The sequence below is a fragment of the Trachurus japonicus genome, chromosome 15, assembly GCF_045865225.1.
Source record: "Trachurus japonicus isolate A0001 chromosome 15, Traja_1.0".
Lineage (NCBI taxonomy): Eukaryota > Metazoa > Chordata > Actinopteri > Carangiformes > Carangidae > Trachurus > Trachurus japonicus.
This window is the reverse complement of record NC_140921.1, coordinates 15,291,583-15,309,242: the sequence shown is the minus strand read 5'-3', so window position 1 is coordinate 15,309,242 and position 17,660 is coordinate 15,291,583. Positions and strand designations below refer to the sequence as shown.

The 17,660-nt window shown below is 41.5% G+C and overlaps 1 protein-coding gene across 7 annotated transcripts in view; it reads left to right on the top strand.

The window, feature by feature from the left end:
• The window catches only part of LOC146973387 (protocadherin-15-like), a 236,431-nt gene that overhangs the window by 181,315 nt on the left and 37,456 nt on the right, over positions 1-17,660 (top strand). For all 7 annotated transcript variants that reach the window (XM_085799889.1, XM_085799888.1, XM_085799886.1 and 4 more), the window contains 2 exons: positions 2,894-3,034; positions 4,322-4,434. In XM_085799889.1, coding sequence (XP_085656015.1) covers positions 2,894-3,034; positions 4,322-4,434 — 254 coding nt within the window. The remainder of the gene's footprint in view (positions 1-2,893; positions 3,035-4,321; positions 4,435-17,660) is intronic.

Genomic DNA, 17,660 nt, shown 5'->3' with positions numbered 1-17,660 from the left:
AGTCTGGTGCTTGTTAAACACACATATTCTCCCTCCATTACACAGGCTCATAAAAAATCTGCTCACAAAAAAGAGGGAAGATGGAGAGAGTCACTCAGCTCTGTGGTTGTGATGCAACATATACATTTATATCTGAGGGTGATAATGTGTCAACCATTTTTGCTCTTTTCCCTTGTATGTTCTGTTTTTGCACTTTCTGGGGAGAAGGCATACAGTAATATCTACCCACCTGGACCTTGGGAGATGGCATAATGATGATTTTTTAAACCTGGCTGCATTTTTGGCAGTGCCACTCAACGTCAATATTAATACTTTCCTCAATAAGAGAGGAAATCACCATGGAGACAAACGTTCCTCTGCACCTGAATTGAAGAGTGTTTTTTTATGACTGAAAGTGAAAGTTTCTTTTTCCGCTTCACTTCTTTGTTCATCACAGCTGAGAAAGTTCACCTTTTTACACAGATGTCTGCACTAATCTTTTAGTCACATACAACTCAAATCCAAATTTAACCATCTCTCCAACAAGATATTTTAATGTGTTGTATTTACTGTCTTGAATTATCAGCTCAAGCTTGGCTGTGGTGTCTCTGAAGCATCATTCGCTGTTTCTTAGTGGGCCTGAGCTTGTTCTTTAATTCATGACCTGGCTGTTTTATACTTGAGAGAACTGTTTTCTTATTGGGGGGGGCATGCACAACAACAAAATGCATTTGAAAAGAATGTGTGTGTCTTGTTAAAATCTTGCTCAAGATTGCAGTTATTAGTTGTTGCTAAGTAGCTGTTGTACGTCCACAGTTTTTGTCACTTATCTGCAATGTTAATGACGCAGTGAGTTCACCCCAGCAGTGGACATAAAACATTCATAATCTGTGAGTTGAATGCCAGACAAGAAAAGGTGTAAAGCTGAAAATGCGTGTTGACAGAGATGGGGTAACAAACCGCTGTAATTACAGTACATTCACAGTCTGACTCATGTTTAAACATCATTTCAGAGCCACTCTGAGCTGCTGCAAGAAAATGCACCAATTACTAATGCCAAAAATTGTTCAAAACCTGAAAACACTGATTAACTTGAAATTGTGCAATCTGTTTTGCAAAATGTAAAGTGGAAGGTATTTTGTTATTAGTGAGGCATCTGTTTGCTTTGTTCTGGTCCAGGGCTAAGTTAGATGTATAGATTTTGAAAGGCAAGCTAATCACACAAATGGGGAGAACTCACACTGTTGACAACATTTAGCCCTGAGCAAATGAGCGCTGAGCACTTTTAACCGTCTCTGCTGCCGTCACTATGAATGTTTTTTCTACTGAAGCCACTATATTAGATTCTACTGTGTGTGCTGTTTTTATTTTATTAATGATACCATCCTGACATCTTTTGCATTACATGTTAGAAAACAATTTGAAAAGCTTTTAGAGATGAGACCCTTTTTCTGAGGATCCACTTAGCGCATTCGCTCAGATTGTTTTGTAACCTCTTAGAGACACATTTGTGTGAGTAAGCCTCCCAAGGGATCCACTGCTACTACAGAATTTACCTCTCTCTCTTGCCCCAGGTTTTACTTTGTCCCTGGGGAGCAAAAGCAGTTCAGACAAGGGAGTGGATCTTCAAAAGGCTAATTAAAAAATCAGACCGAATTTGAGGTCCAAAGGGATGAAACTGGAATGGGATAAGACAGTGGTCCCCAACCACCGGGCCGCGGACCGGTACCGGTCCGTGGATCATTTGGTACCGGGCCGCAGAAAGATGAAATGAAAATGAAAAAAAAAAAAATCGTTTGTTTCGTCTATTTCACACTTCCGGTCGTTTTATTTTGAAAATGTTGCCACTTCCGTTTGTGCATCTTCCCAGTGCTGCGCAATTGACAGGCAATTGACAGGCAGGCACAAACGTAAAAGAGTGAAAAACACACGTCGCCGGGCCGGGAAAAACTCAATAATGAGACGACAGAAGACCCGACGCTTTCCAACAAGAAGAAAGCTGTTCTAAAAGAAAAAGCACGAGTCCTGTTTAAATTACGGGTTCATTGCAACAGGTGATTCACATGCTCCAAGCTCCGCAATGTGTGTGCAGGACCCGGCCGGCTCTCTGCCGCTTCATCACTTCACAGAAAACTTCTCTCCCTGCGCTCTGGATTTAAGCAGAATATCCTGAGATCGCCACAAAAGCACTGAAAACCTGCTTCCATTACAAACATATTATGTTTGTGAAACGGAGTTTTCTGCAGCTTCAGCAGCAAAACGAGATGACAGAGTAGACAGGAACCGAGATGACAGACGGAGCATCACCCCCAGATGACTGACATTATTATTGTGATACTATATTATGGTGAGTTGTAACAAAGAACGTAAACGTAATATAGAGATGATTAGTAATCAGGAACCATGATTAATCTTAATCAAAGGGTCATATTAAAGCCAGGCTCTCGCTAATGAATGTAAGGCTGGAGACTAGAGGGGCTGGTTTAATGGAGAAGTGTTATATTCCAAATGAAAGGGAAGAGGTCTGAATCAATGAATAACACTGAGTTTATATTATATTATATTAATGATGAGGACAGACTAACGAGGACTACAGTATGATAAACTATGAGTTGGTGAATTGGAAGGGAGTATAAAGTGAGACATTTTGGTAATTTTCATATTGCACAGAGAAGAGCAACCCTTTCTTATGTAAACCATCCCGCCTCTGTCACATGAATAAACAATGAAATCCAACAAAAAATAAAGTTATATTCCCTAGCAATCGATATTGCTATACCCTTATGGGTCGAATACATTTTCCACTGCTTAATTACTTTGGCACTTCTCTCTGTCTTCACAGCTTCATCTGAAAATGTGGAAGTTATTTTAACAGGCTTATGGTTCATGTTTTTCTTCTGTCTCCTTCCTCCAGGGTACACCAGCCAGTTTTGTCCGCTACAGAGTGGACCACGACAGGTCACCTTACAGTGGGAGTATCTTTGATGTGGAAGAGAAAACTGGGAGAGTCATCACCCGGGTCAACCTCAATGAAGAGCCCAGTGTCACATTTAAGGTGAGCGGCAGTGATTATGGTGACAGCATCCGTGACAAGCTGCTGCTGCTTGTAATATCAGAGTGGCGCTTTCAGGATATTAATGTTATTCTGTGAGTCTGTCAGAGACACTTGGAGTGTGTCCAGGAATTGTCCATTTGTACTGAATGGACACAGATACAGTTAGATTACAATTATAGTTAGCAGAAAGGGAGCTACCCTTTGACAGTACTCTCAGGGAATCTGAGCTAATCCCCCCATGCCTTTAATGCATACACATTAATATGAAATCTTATCTTAATTAAATCAATAGAAAAATATGAAGCACATAAGGAGGAGACTGAGTTGAGGTGGGGAGCTGTGGTGGCAAACAGTATTGGCTTGACTATTTTAGATGTCAGATCACACTGTGAACAAAACAAATACACAATGATTCGTTTGGGCTAATAGGTAATAATGATGATGAATTACAATAAATGGGGAATTTAAAAGTAAAACAGATGGTAATTGTATAACCATGAAAGTCAAATCCTATATCACAAATACAAGAACTGCGTTGCCTTTGAAACCACATTGATATTATTCATGCTGCTATTATTGTTAGTATTTCTTTACTGTAAACGGTTAGTGCTCTGCCTCGCTTGTTTTAATGTTATATAACTTGCAGTGAATGCCATTGTTTTACAAATGTGTCCGTATTGACCCTTTAAAATCAAATTATCACTGGCAGTGATCAGGTCTTTTTCTTTTGTATCTGTGACCAGGGATAGTGAGCTTTCTTATTAAAGGCTCCTAGGTGCTCACATAAAGATATTTTACCAGCTTAAAGTGAGCTTGCATAGCCAAATATATCATTGTGAACACTGGAGAAAGTGCTGCAGCATATTAGATCCTAACGAGGATGTGCTGCTTGCACTCCTTTGTTGTCTGTCTACCTCAAGTCTCTGTTTCTTTTCTCTCTCCTGTCTCCGTTTCTTTAAATATTCGTCTGTGTTTATTCTCTTTCTGCCTATTACTCCTTCTGTGCCGCCCCGCTCCGCCCTGCTTCCCCCAGGCCCCATTCTCCACAGTCTATGAATGTAGATCAATACATTCATGCTCACTCTCTGGGAGCCTTGCAGGCTCTTTGCCAGATCCTATTTTGCCAGTCTGTCTTTATTAGGATGCTGAACATGTCTACAAAAGAATGCTTGGCAACCTGGAAAGGGGAATTGTTCGTGTGGCAAGCAGTATTATGGTGAAAAAAAGTAATAGTTATGTTCTTGCATTTGTATTTGTATATTGTTTGTGTGTTCTGTCCCTTTGCAGTTGTTTGTGATAGCCTATGATGACGGGGAGCCGGTGAAGTCGAACAGCACGTTGGTGGAGATCACCGTCCTTCAGCCTTCCCGCATTCCAATCTTCACCCAGGAAGAGTATAAGTAAGTCTCCCTGACACTCTGTTGACGCAGCTGCCTCTGCCTGTAAATTCATACACTAGAGCACAGCTTAGGCTGTAGCCGCCAGACAGGGAGAGACAGTGGAAAAGCCAGTAGGAAGTCGACACGATATCTTAAGAACACCTTGACACCCATTTACATCTGGTTGTATCTTCCTTTGAACTTTTCCAATACTTACATCAATATTTAGTGACTTAGTAAATTATATATTATACGCTGAACTACGTACAACAAATAGCTGTGAATTCACCATTCCTCATGATTTTATAATTTTGTAATAACGACAGCTATCTCCACACCATCGCGCTCTCGTTGTCAGCACTCGGTGAAATGGCCCCAGTTCTGATTCAACGTCTCCGTCTTTGTCATGCTCTCTTTTCTGCACATGACTGATTAATGAGTGTTGAGTTTAAATATGCATTAGCGCTTCAGGGTAGATGCTGCAGATCATCACTGCTGTAAACCACATTTGTTTCTCTCCGAGGGCAAAGCAGAAGGGCTTCCCTCTGAGTTCATTAAGAGTCTCTTTTGACAAGATTAAGTGTTTAGAGTGTTAAACTGAGGGGGATATAATCTATACTGCTCTGGGATGACTGGCTGCTACACATGTGATATACTGTACAGCTGTACTGGGTGAGGGCTGGGTGGAGTTTGACTGCACTGGTGTTACTATGACTCAGGAGGAGGACAAGAAGTCATTTATAATTAAAAATAAGCATGGATTATTAACAGCCCCAACTGAAGCTGCTTTGAAAAATCTTCCATGATGAGCGGGTACACACATGAACACTTGCTATCTATTGTGTTGTGCTGCATTCAGTTGGTCTGCGGTGTTGGGGAGATTTTCACTGGACTGAAGCCTTTAGGTCTAATGGCAAAGTTGCTTGCCACCATGCAGTTTCTAGGAGCTGAAGTAAAGCTTGTTTTAAGTGGATTGATTTATAGCTCGTATGTCAGTCAAGGTAAGGAGTCTTGGCAGACTGTCGTCTGTGACAGAAATTGATGTGCTTTTATACACAAGACAGGGAAAGTAAGTCATTCCCAACCTGTCAGCACATCAGTTGAGGTGTGTTTCTCTTTGTCTGTGCACAGGTACAGTGCACATGTTTTTCTGCCCAGCTCACTGCCTTTTGTGAATGTTTGCTTGGTTGAGTAAGTGTCTGCATGTTTGTATTTTCTCATACAGATGGGTTACTGAGTACATCCTGTCCTGATGGTCTGTAATCCAGTGCTTTGTGTGTGTGCTCACGTTTTCCCCATTGCTCAGCTTTATTCAGTGATTGATATGCGCGCACAGCAGCATCACTGTTGAAAGGCCATTGATTAAGACGTTGAATGAGCGCTCTGTCTGACACACACGATGAAGGTTGGGACCATAGGAGCAGGCCTCTGTAGGGTGTCACATTGACAATGCCAACAGCACACAGTGGCAGGCCTGGTGTAAATTATGAGCCATGAAAACATTAGCCAGGTGCTTGAGACTCTCCTGCTGGACAAGGCTCTCTCCAGCCGAGAGCGTCCAATCTGCTCATTCGGCGATGAACTGTTTCTCCATTCTTTGCCTCTCTGTCTCGCCCCGTCGTCCTCTCCCAGAGGAACCTTCTGAACACAAATCTCTCACTAAACGTCTACAGAAGATCTCGTCTGTCTCGGTGAAGGCAGTTAGTTATAGCAGCCATCAGGTAAGCTATGCCTACAGCTCCACCGCACACAATTAAAACAACTCTGGGGGGCTTTGGCTGACTTAATGATTTCTGCTCCTGCTTTATGGTTGGTCCCTTCCATCTGTCAGAGGGAAATGAGGGGCTCCCAGTCATTGTTGGCTAAAATAAATGGCTTATACCACGGTTGTTACTGTAGCAGCATGTTGCCACTTAGTTTTCAGATGATTTGAGCAGGATAGAAACATGCATTTCACAACAATTTCTGTTAATAAGAAATTGCACAAAAACATAATTTTATTACTATGTGGCAATAATACACACCAAATGCCTCCATGTGAGAAAAAGTTGTTAGAAGTGTATAACCTGTGGAGAAATATTAGCCAACTCAGCAGCTTTACACAGCTTTAAGCCTCTTTCCTCACCACTTTAGTTCTCCAGACCACAAGAACAGTGTATGATTGAGTCTAAAAGCTCTCATCAACTCCCCATATAATACTGCAGAAGCTGAGTGCACACTACTGTACCTGCCCAGCATGAAGTGAGCACTAGTTGGTGAATAAAGTCAAGCATCCAGCACACTGGAAACCCATATATTTTTCTCAGAAGTTTGTGGCACTTAAAGAAAAGTGGATATTGAACTTATTTCAGGTTTCTCTGAATCTTTTGACAAACACATTGGCAATACGACCATGGGAAAAGGATGACATGATGTGTACAGTGACGGTGTGTGGGAGGTTGTTTGAAACTACCAACAACTCAACTCTGATCTGTTGTAATGGACTGTGTTGGTCCGAGCTATATTTGTCCAGGTGATGAGTGATTTTCTACTAGTTTTCATGGCCTTTGTAGCTCCATCATCTGCTGCAACTATGGCAAAACTTTTAGCAAAGTACTTGCGTGGTTCTCTAAAGCCTTTTTCTCTCATCTTAATATTTCTCTGTCTCTCCCACACTCAAAATATGTCTGATTGTTTTTGTTGTTGTTTCATCTTTGCCCTCTCATTCCTCCGTTATCTTTGTGAAAAACTTCATTTGACTTGGTAGACAGATGTGCCTGATATTTATGTCCATATATATCTACAGTGTATATACTGTATATATGATATGCATAAATAAGCAGTTTACTTTATGTGATCACGTATCTGATAACTCGTAGCTGCTTTAACAAAATTTCTTTTCATTTAACTTTTTCATTTGTGTCTGTTTAATATGTTAATTTATTACAGCTAATGGTCATGTACAAAGATATTAAGTTTTAGATAAAAAAAGAAATGTTTTTGGAGCCCTATCATTAAACCGCTGTGAACAGCTCTTTTACATGGAATTCACGGACACAACCCTTTGGGGAAGTCTTTAGCAGTGGGCACATGGGAAGGGAATGAATATTTATTTTCCCCTGGGTGTGTGACTGGAGACGAGGAAGGGTAAGCTGCTATCTAACATGTTCCCACTACGTGAATCCCCCCTCTTGTACTGAGGCTACTTCTCTGGCCCGATGTTGGAAACCTGTGGTCTGAGCAGTTTTCCGTACCGCTTATCTCTCCCACAGCACTTCCCCTTCTAAATCTACTCTAAATCACATGAGACTTTTGCCTCACTGCTTCTGAGTATGTCATTTTGCTCTCCTCCTCCTCATCCTCTTCTTCTCAGCCCCCCAAGCCCCCACATCCCCTGAGTTTTTCCTCTCAGCTTATATCGCTCTGACAGTTTCTCTCTCACTTTGTCTTCCCTGTGCTTCTGTCCTCGCTGTACAGTCAGTGGCCCTTCATTTTCTCCTCAGCAAGGGGGAGAAATTCTGTCTTTATTGTGACTAACTGTTTTTCTATGTGCCTGTGACACCACTCAGATTTTCTCAATATAACTTGATTGGTGTAAGGCATCCACGTGCCCAAGTGGTTCTTTGTTTCGAGTCCACTAGTCATCTCAAAACATACCATGGTATGCTTGCGTCCATATTTACATATTAACATATTAACATCTTTGTTTTTGTAGAAGATATATGTTAGCAAATTTAAAGAAAACCTGATGGACTCTTATAATGCTTGTTCCATCTGCAACATCTTATCATACTTAGTGTTTTTACAAACTGACGTGAATATCACACTATCATTATTTTTCTCCCTTCCCAGCAATACATTAGTTGCAGACAGCAGATGTTGTGCCATACCTGTTGCATAAATAAGCAGTTGTGCAATGCTGTGGGAAGCAGTGCATCCCATTATTAAGCCAAGCTTTTATACTGTTAGCATATGTTATACTCAAGCATAATAATCTGTATCAACAATGAGTATTACTACAATCAACATGTCGCTATTTACACATGTGGCCCCACTAATTGCATAACCGGTGACAGTATGCTAAATAACAGAGTGAGTGTGAAAAAACACACACACACATGTTCATAGCGTACGCATAAACTCAACCACCTCTTAATGGAGCATTTTGTACATTTTATTATTTCTTCCATTTCTTGACGTTTATGGACCATAGAGCCTTCAGGTGTACATTTTGTGGAGACGTCCACTCGTTACCACTGGTTTAACTCGTCTGACTCACTGTAGATTGTAGCTAAAGGTACAGGCTGCCCTGAACTCATAAGCATTTTCCACTAATCAATTATCATTATATTACATGAAACAATTGCTGCTCATTTCAGAAGGGCTCTGGGCCCTCCATCAACTGTTCCTGTCATCTTGAAGGAAAATATTTATTTATAAAAACAAATCCACACATGTCACATTTCCAATTCAGACAAGGTTGTAATTCTGACATAATTAGGCAGATGACATGCTTTCATAGCATGTAACTCTTTTATTGGCAGCCTTCTTGCAACTGTTGTTTTCCCAGACGCGTACACAAGTGATAGAGGTCGTCACAACCTAGTCATCGATGCTCATTGCCAGGCATTTAAAGGGTTAGCTGTAAACCGTACAGTGTGCTCTCCCACACACTGTCGTCATGCCTCACTGCTAATCTACACTTAAAAAAGCAACCCGCAACCCTCTCAATTTCTATGCATCCATCTTTCTCTCTATCCTGCCATTCCTTCCTCTAAACAGCTACACGCTGTGGAGGTCTGTTGTACCTCTGAAGGGCATAATTGATTTTCAGCCACAGGTTTGAATCTGACGCCTCGAGCCTTGAACCTCTAAGCACCAGGAGCACACTGACCTTTCACATGTCTCTGCTAAGTAGGCAGGCATCACTTGTCTGTCTAACAGATGCCAAGTCACACTCATTGCACATGTCCCAAATATCAGCTAAAGGTCGATGCTGAAAGCCAGGGAAGAAAAGCAGCATGGCCTATCATTAAAGGCATGCTGTAACTCTACAGATCAGTATTGGTAGTTGCAAAAAAAAAAGTTTAGATTTATGTGGATGCAAACTCCTCTACACCAGTGTGCGGTGCCTCATAATTAGGTTGTTTTTATTTAGCTTTCTGAGGTGTTTGTTCAGCTATTTCAAGCTAGAAGGGTCAGCTGTCACATAATGCTTTTATTACTGAGAATGATAGTGAAGGACGACATTATTGCATGAGATGTCGTGTAAGCTTCAGTACAAATGAAAGTACTCCTCTTACATTTGACGTTCCTGCCGTCCCCGTGGCTTAATTTTTGTGACAGCCAAGTTGTTTTTCCTGTATAATTTCCCTACTTTTAACAGAACAAGGGGTGATAAGAAGCACAGCGCAGGGAATGTGAGAGACAAGTGCAATTTCAATATTTATGACTATCACAGAAGTTCATTGGAATATGAGCATATTTAACAGTTAACGGTGCAAATAATTCGGCCTCCCATGAACTGTGGTCCAAAATCAGAAATTGAGCTGCAATGCATGTCTGAGTAATGAACACAGTGAGATGGCTGCCTGACAGAGACAAAAAGAAAACATTTATACCTGACTGTCCAGACAATGAGCACAACAGGGGAGACAAGAAAACACACTGAATTAAAGGACGAAACTGTTAAAGCAGAAGTAAGTGGTCCGGTCGTTTTCGCTAATGCTGCATTCCAGGCAGGCTTTTGAAATCGTAAATTACAGCTTCAAGTCACAACTTACGACTTTGTAGCGTTTCAGGCAACCCACTCGTGTTTTTCCGACCTGTTTTACCTGTGAAAGTCACTATAACGGCCACTCGTAACTTCCGACCGGTGAACTCGTACCAGATCGAACTGGTACCACTTCACGGTCGGAAAAATACGAGTTTCCTTGAACGCACCATAACAGTCCTCGTCCCTACGTCGCCACATTCACGGCGTTCCTTGGCTGCACACACAGCCCTGCATGCCGTTCTCTCTCCTCATTGGATAAAAACTGTAGGATACGATAAATGTTTTCTCTTCGGCTCAGAGCAGAGCAGAGGGACTGACAGACCCGTGTTTCAGACCAAACACTCTATGTAGCCTAAGTGATTGCTGTCGGAAGATATAACTATTTAAGACTTATATTAACACAAATATATCACTTACTTCTGCTTTAAGTTTCTCAGTTTAATCTACAATGTTGCTTATACTCCATACAATTCAAAAGAAGAATTTATATTTTATAAACTTGGAAACTCTTGGAAGTGGATTCTATGGAAGTGCCTGAAAACAAAATGACATACAGTGCTACACACTAGCTGAAAGCCACCAGTTGAATTAATAGAAATAAATAAGACATATATGGACACGGTGATAATTTTTTAAGCCTCGGTTTATCTCTGTAATCATACAACAGTCATGATAATGTGAATGTTTGCAAGTTGTTTAAATTGGAAGCTCTCCTATTTTGATGTGAACATGGCGATAAGAGACGCTCACATGAAACAGTTTATGTGGTCCTTTACCAGAGAGAGATATAGATGTCTTTCTGTGTGTGAGGTCTCTAGGTGTTGGTGTGGTAGAATAGATCATTTGGGCAGTGACAATAATTTCACAATAAAACATCCAGAATGGCATCAGTACCTCCATGGCAGTGCGTGATATCATATTGCAAGCCTCAATGACCGGACAACACCGGCATCCGCCAGCGTCCAAAACATCCACTGGCCAGATCTCCTCCCGTGCGCTAAATGACCCAGTGGATGATATGTGAATTGATATCCTGTGGACTGACAGGGCTAAGCCGGCACGCCATGTCTGGTTGCACAGTAAATGTTGTTTCTGCAGCCTCACTAATGTTTTCCATCTTACCTTCCAGAAGATATTTTTGATTGAAGCCCCTTTCTTTCTTGTGGAATCCAGAAAAAAATGGCTCACTGTGAATACAAACAGAATCTGGGTCTGGTGAGGCAAGATAAGTGATCAGAGGAATAGCTCAGGGAGGAGCATAATCAGACCAGGGGTTGTGTATTTTTTCTTCTTGTTTTATAGAACATGATAGTTTAATGTGAATACTTGGTTAAGCTTTACTTCATGTCAAAGGTGTTAGAATTTCGGAGGTGTTTGTTAGCACCGGAGCAGTTTATGGCGAAATCCTCTTAGCAAGTGTGAGTCAGCACCTCATAAACATGTGCTAATATCTCATAGTGTTAAATTTAGTTTACATGAATTGGGAAATCTGAGAAAGCTGCAGTTGGTATAAAAATAATATGTAGTATAGTTTTGAATTGAAACGGCATGGGATAATGTGTTTGCCAGCCTCAGGGGTTTCATATTTAGCATAAGCTGCGCAATCCTGGGGAGCTGGAAGGACATGCCTACACTGCGCAACAAACTGACAAATTCTATGTTTAGATCAGCGTTTGATGCAGAATGATTTGTGACTGCTCACACCTCCTTATTAACAGGGCCATTGTGTTGTCTTACAATACACTGCCAAGTGGAAATAATATATAAATGAAGAAATTGAAAGTGTTTATTAATGTAGAGTGTTTAGCACGAAATATAACTTCTTTTGTGAGGATATATTTAGTTATAGTTATCAACAAATGTTTCAAAAATACAATATCTGACTTCTGTCTGATTACATTTTTTCCCCTTGAGTGTTTTAATTTTTAAATTCAGCACTCAGTTTAGAATTAGTGCTGTTGTTTTTTTTTGTCTCTCTCACACGAACAAAGATGCCAGGATGTCATAGGGAATTTTAACTTAAGCGAAGGATAAAATGTACAAAATAAAAAAACAGCTTTATTTCAATGCTTGATCCTGACTATAAGAGACTATTGATAAAAAGGTGTTTTTAAAAACTTTAAAAGAACAACAGTATATAGATGAAATACATCATCCAGATTGTTACCAGATCTGCTGTATGTTTATCATTGATAAGGGATGAATAATTAAAGAAAGAAATTTAACAATTGGTGTTATGTCAGACATACATCAGTCTGCCATGTTGTAAAATAGAAAGTGAGACCATTTGATGAAGGTTTCCTGGTGTTCCTCTAACTCTGAAGATTCCTTTATCCCAGGATATGGAGGTCTCTCTTCCCAGCTGACCTTCTCTGCAGTCTGGTAGTCGGGGTCTGATCTGCAGGCTCCTCCTGCTGCTCTGGATGGCTTCCTGGTTGATCTGTAGATTCTGCTAAGGCTGCTGGGTCTCCTGGCTGGTGATCCTCTCTTGAGGAGGCTGGTGTTATTTACCCTTAGCCTGGAGCTCCCTGGTCAGCTCACGGTTGAGTGAGAGCTGATTGCTCAGCTGAGTTGCAGTTCTCTCCTTAGAAACAGCTCCCGCTCCTGATGTTCTTTGTTGAGACTGAACTCCTCAGCCATCTGGTGTCGGAGGGCGTCCATCTCAGCTCTCATGTCGTGTCTCCCTGGAATACGTTATGTTCTCTGACACTGTGGCTGAGCATCCATTGCTCGTCTGGCACAGAGGTCTTCAGCCTTATACCCCTGGGTGTATTGGTATGAAACTGTCCAGAGAACCATGCTCTTGTCCTTGTGGTCTCTGTTGAGATTTCAGCTGAGTGAGAACTGCTTGTTGAGGAGGGTTTTCTGCTGCTCCTCCTCTTTCTTCAGAACCAGCTCCTGCTCAGGTTTTTTGTTGGGCAAGGCTGAGCTCTTAGGCCATCTTGTGTTGGAGGGTGTCGATCTCCATCTCTTTCTCCAGGAGCAGGTTCTCTGACATTGTTAATGTGAGCCTTCAGTTCTTCCTCCAATTCACACTGTCCGACCTGCACCCCGATGCTGAGGACTCCAGTCTCATACTTCTGGGTGTCTTCTTGGTATGAAGCCCTCAATTTCTCTAGTTCTTGTTGAAGAGGCAGGTTCTTCTCCTTCTCTGCCTGCAGCTCAGCTGTGAACTTCTCCTGGTTGATAAGATGTGACACAGTGCTGAGCGAACATACGTACTGTATGTACATAGTTTCAAATATAGTGTATATTTTTCTTACTTTTCTTCTATCTATGTTATTGCTCTTCTATGCCCTTATCACAGGGTGTATGTGTTTTTAAATAGGCAGTAAGCATGTTCCTCCAACCATCAAAACATAAACACAGAGGTCATGGCAACATGGCAATGATGGAGGGAGTAATATTTTTAGCTGAACACCGTCTGCAATGTTTTGATATATATTTGAATCCCTTCACCTCCCACTGACCCAACACCCTCGCTCACTTGGCACTGAGACTTGAGACTTGTTAATTAGGAGCTGGAGGACCAAACCTTGGTTTTGGAATCGACATTCTGCCCTCCAGCAGTCAGAAATAGCTCCATGTTCCTTTAATTGAGTGTCCCCATTTTATTGTCACAATCAGTCCACAATTTAGAGAAGGTCACCACAATAAATGTTAAAGTGCATGAAGACCAAAGATAATTGAGGGGGAGGGGGCGTCTCAGCAGTGACATTTGTTAGTAAAAAATATTATATGTCAAGCTTCAGAGCATCTTTATTGTGCCAGTATCAAGGATTTGATCCAAGGAAGGTAAAATATTCTGAATACCTACTCATATATGCATATGGATAATATATTCTGTCTTCACCACCTGTCATGTTTTTCCTCCTGAATGTTTATAGTTAGAGGTTGAGGCTGCCTGAGGCACAAAAAAAGACAACTTTCCCCAGTGGTGTCTGGCCGTGCAGTTAGCACTGGTTTAATGTTCCGTGGTTTTGAGTTGAGATACCACCCCACTTTACATTTTTGTTCATCCAGAACCAACATTTGAAGAACATGGCAGCAGCATGTCTTTCCAGAAACAATTTCCCTGTTTCCTTGGGATTACCCGCAGACCTCACGCTGGATGGATTTCAACTTTAGTTTTTTTGTGTGAAAAGACTTGCTGTGCTGTTTTAAAGTGTACATTCTCAAAACATCTATATATGCATTATGTAACGAATGAAAATGCAGAATACTGTGGGATCCGATTTTCTCACCTACCATCTCACTTAACACTGTATAGCACTGCAGTTGCAGTATTTGATTTTAAAAAATTGTTTTTTATTTTAGTGGTTATAGCACAGAGCTCTCATGTGCCCCTGCATCTCATATGATGTGTTAATGCAATTTAAGCTGCACTTTCTGACAGACAACATTAATGCAGTAACTGTTACGAGACTGTGGGATTGCAGGTGTCTAGTGCACAGTCACAGTTATGCACAATGGCAGTAGTATATTGCTCATTCTAGGCATAGAATTGACTCCTGCCAAATGAAATAGCTTTGCAATACCCTGGCTGTCAGACCATGCATTATATCCCAAAACCTTTTGAATATCTAAGCTATTTTTTCAGGATCACATAATAGCCCTTTTTTATCTGTTTTTCGTTTACCTTTCCCCCCCTCCACTTCTCCATCTCTCTGCGGTCTTGCCAAACATAACCCATAGTCTTTAAAGTTCACCCTTCAGTCAATAACGCAGTGCAGCTCAAACTCAAACTTAAATAGTATTACATTAAATGGGTAGTGCTGCGCTCTTTATCTCAGCATGAACTTTGATTTCAATGTGCTACGATGTTTGAAAAGGCAAAATGCATTGAATGACATTCAGTGCATTTTTTTTTTATGGCCCCTATTGTATGGTATGAAAAGCAGTCGTTCTCAAACGTCTTTGAAAGAGCCTATACAGTCCATGCGTAGATTATTTAAATAAGTCTGAACTGGTAGATGATGAAGAACTGGGCTGTTGTGATTAAATACAATATTCAGGTATTCAGCCAGTCATTTTGAATGTTAAATACAGTACTGTAATGCAATTCGGAGTGAATTCCCTGTGTAAAGTGTTCTGTGTCACTGAGCAGACTTTGGCTTAGTTGTCAGAATCACTTAGAACTGTGTTGTTAATGGAGAGCGCGAGCTGTGGATTCACAGCGGTGTTTTTCCTACTTGTCTGCTTGTACACGAGGAGGAGCTCAAATGCATTCCGTATGTGTAATTTAGTTGGAGTCAGAAGAGTCTCTGTTTATCGCTCCCTGAATTTGCTTCCAGGCAGGAACAAACAAGTTAACACCAGGGTGACATAACAGCTAACTAACAAACTCTCAAGTACATATCCACCTCAACAGTCATCGAATTAGGGCTGATTCATAATTGCTGAACAGAATGAGCAGCGCAACGCTACAATCAGCAGTCGAGCAGAAATGAGCTGCAAGTCTGTATTTATGGGCACTCACACAGCATCTTTTTTTTGTTGATTTTTGACTTGTGTCTGCCTTTGTGGCTGTTCAAGATCTCCATGCAGAACTCCATCTATATATCCACCAGAGACTTGCACTGGAGGGAGGTCACTCCTTGCGTTGCCCAGGATGTCCATCGCTGCTTGTTCAGTCTGTGATGCAATGCATGAACAGAGAGGAAGAGCAAGGTGGAAAGCTAGTCGGCGTGGCCCCTGTGGCGCGCGACAAGGTTTATACACTTCTGCCTTGTCTCGTAAGCATCACTCCACCATTGGCCCTGGGGCAGAGTGCTCGCTGACACCTGTGTGCCGCCTGCGCTTTTCAGTGGCGTGTCATTCACCGTCTCTCATGTTGACACCAGGACTCTGCTGCTGCCTGTAGACATGTCAGCATCTTCCACTTCTCTCTCTCTCTCTCTCCCTCCCTCACTGTTTGGATGGGATTTTTCTCATCTGAATATGAAAGGAATTAAAAGTGGCTTTGGCCCAGCTCAGTAGTACATGGTATTGCATTATGCATAATTGACTCTTTGAATTCACCTACTACTTGACTGTTGCATACACAACTTATTTACTCTCTCCAAGTTTCAATGTAAGAGATCATACATGCCCCACTTATGTATCAGATATTATTGGAGTGCTTGTGCTCAACATTCCCCTTATGCTCTTATTTGCACGCAGTACATGTTCCTGTTTATGTGTCCTTCAATCTGCTTTATCTACTGCATCTCACCTTCCTGTCATCCTCTGTGTCTACACGTGGATACACCTTTTCTCTAATCTGCACACTTCATACACCTCCACACCCCCTTGGCATTTCTCAGCAGCTTACAACCCTCAGGCGGAGCCACTTTGTAGGGAAGTGATAACATGTCAGCTCTGCCTCTTTCTGGCAATCACGCCATGCAGGCCCATACTAGGTCTGCACAGCTCTTCATCCCCCACTCACAGTCAAAGAACAACCTGAGAAAAAAGCTATGACTGCGGTCAGCACAGGTTATCCAGGTCTCCTCTGGACCAGAGTTTTACCAGAGCAGCAGCTGAACACTGAAAAAAAATAGTCAGTAAATGAGTGCTGCAAGAACACTGAATGTTTTGAAATCGTTGGAAAAAAGCCTCCGAATCCCCCGGGAGTCAGAGGGCTTCATGTGAGAACCACTCACATGAAGAGACTTTCTCGAGGGACAAGATCAGTGCAAGTGATTTAAGAGAGTTTGTGTCACATATTTATTGGCATATTTTAGCATGGCAGCTTGTACAATTCAGTTGCTCACTTCACCAACTCCCTCAGGGTCTCTATGCAGGTCTCTGTCCAATACTCCCACGTGACTAGCTCTCCTATTAGTCATTAGAAAAACATTTTTAGCATTTGGCTTCATGTCACTAACCTCTGTATCACAATAGTACAGTGCTGTTTTTTATGTACTGTTCCTATTTTCCAGTTGTTTTGTCTACTGTGATACAACTAGCTTTACCACAAGATACCACAAAAAAACAGATGCTTTGTATCGATACACAAATGTTACTTAATGCATATCTGCTGGGTGTGGCACCTCAAAAATAAGTATTTATGAACAATCTTGCCTCAGCTCGAGGGTCTATAAAACACATCTCAGGCTTTTGGTGCTTGTCTCCACATCAGCATCACTCAGGCTCCAAGGAGCCAATAGATTTTTAGGTCTCTTAGAATCTGGAAACTTAGGGGTTACACACGAGGCTGACACTATGTGGCATTCAGATTTAATAGTTGATTGATATTAGGCCTTCAAAACGGATTACATCAGACAGTAAAAACAATTCTGTTAACATTTATCGGAGTGTTCACGTCATCCATCCAGATACATTTTTCTTTTTATCAGATTATCACAGCAGCCACTTAAACCCTAACCTGAGCAGAGGTCTACACAGCAGCTACTTAACCTTCTGACTCTGCCTGCATTGAATAGTCAGACACCAGTTGAATAAGCTCTTAAAAACCTGTATCATAAACAGAGATGGTGTGTAACTTGTA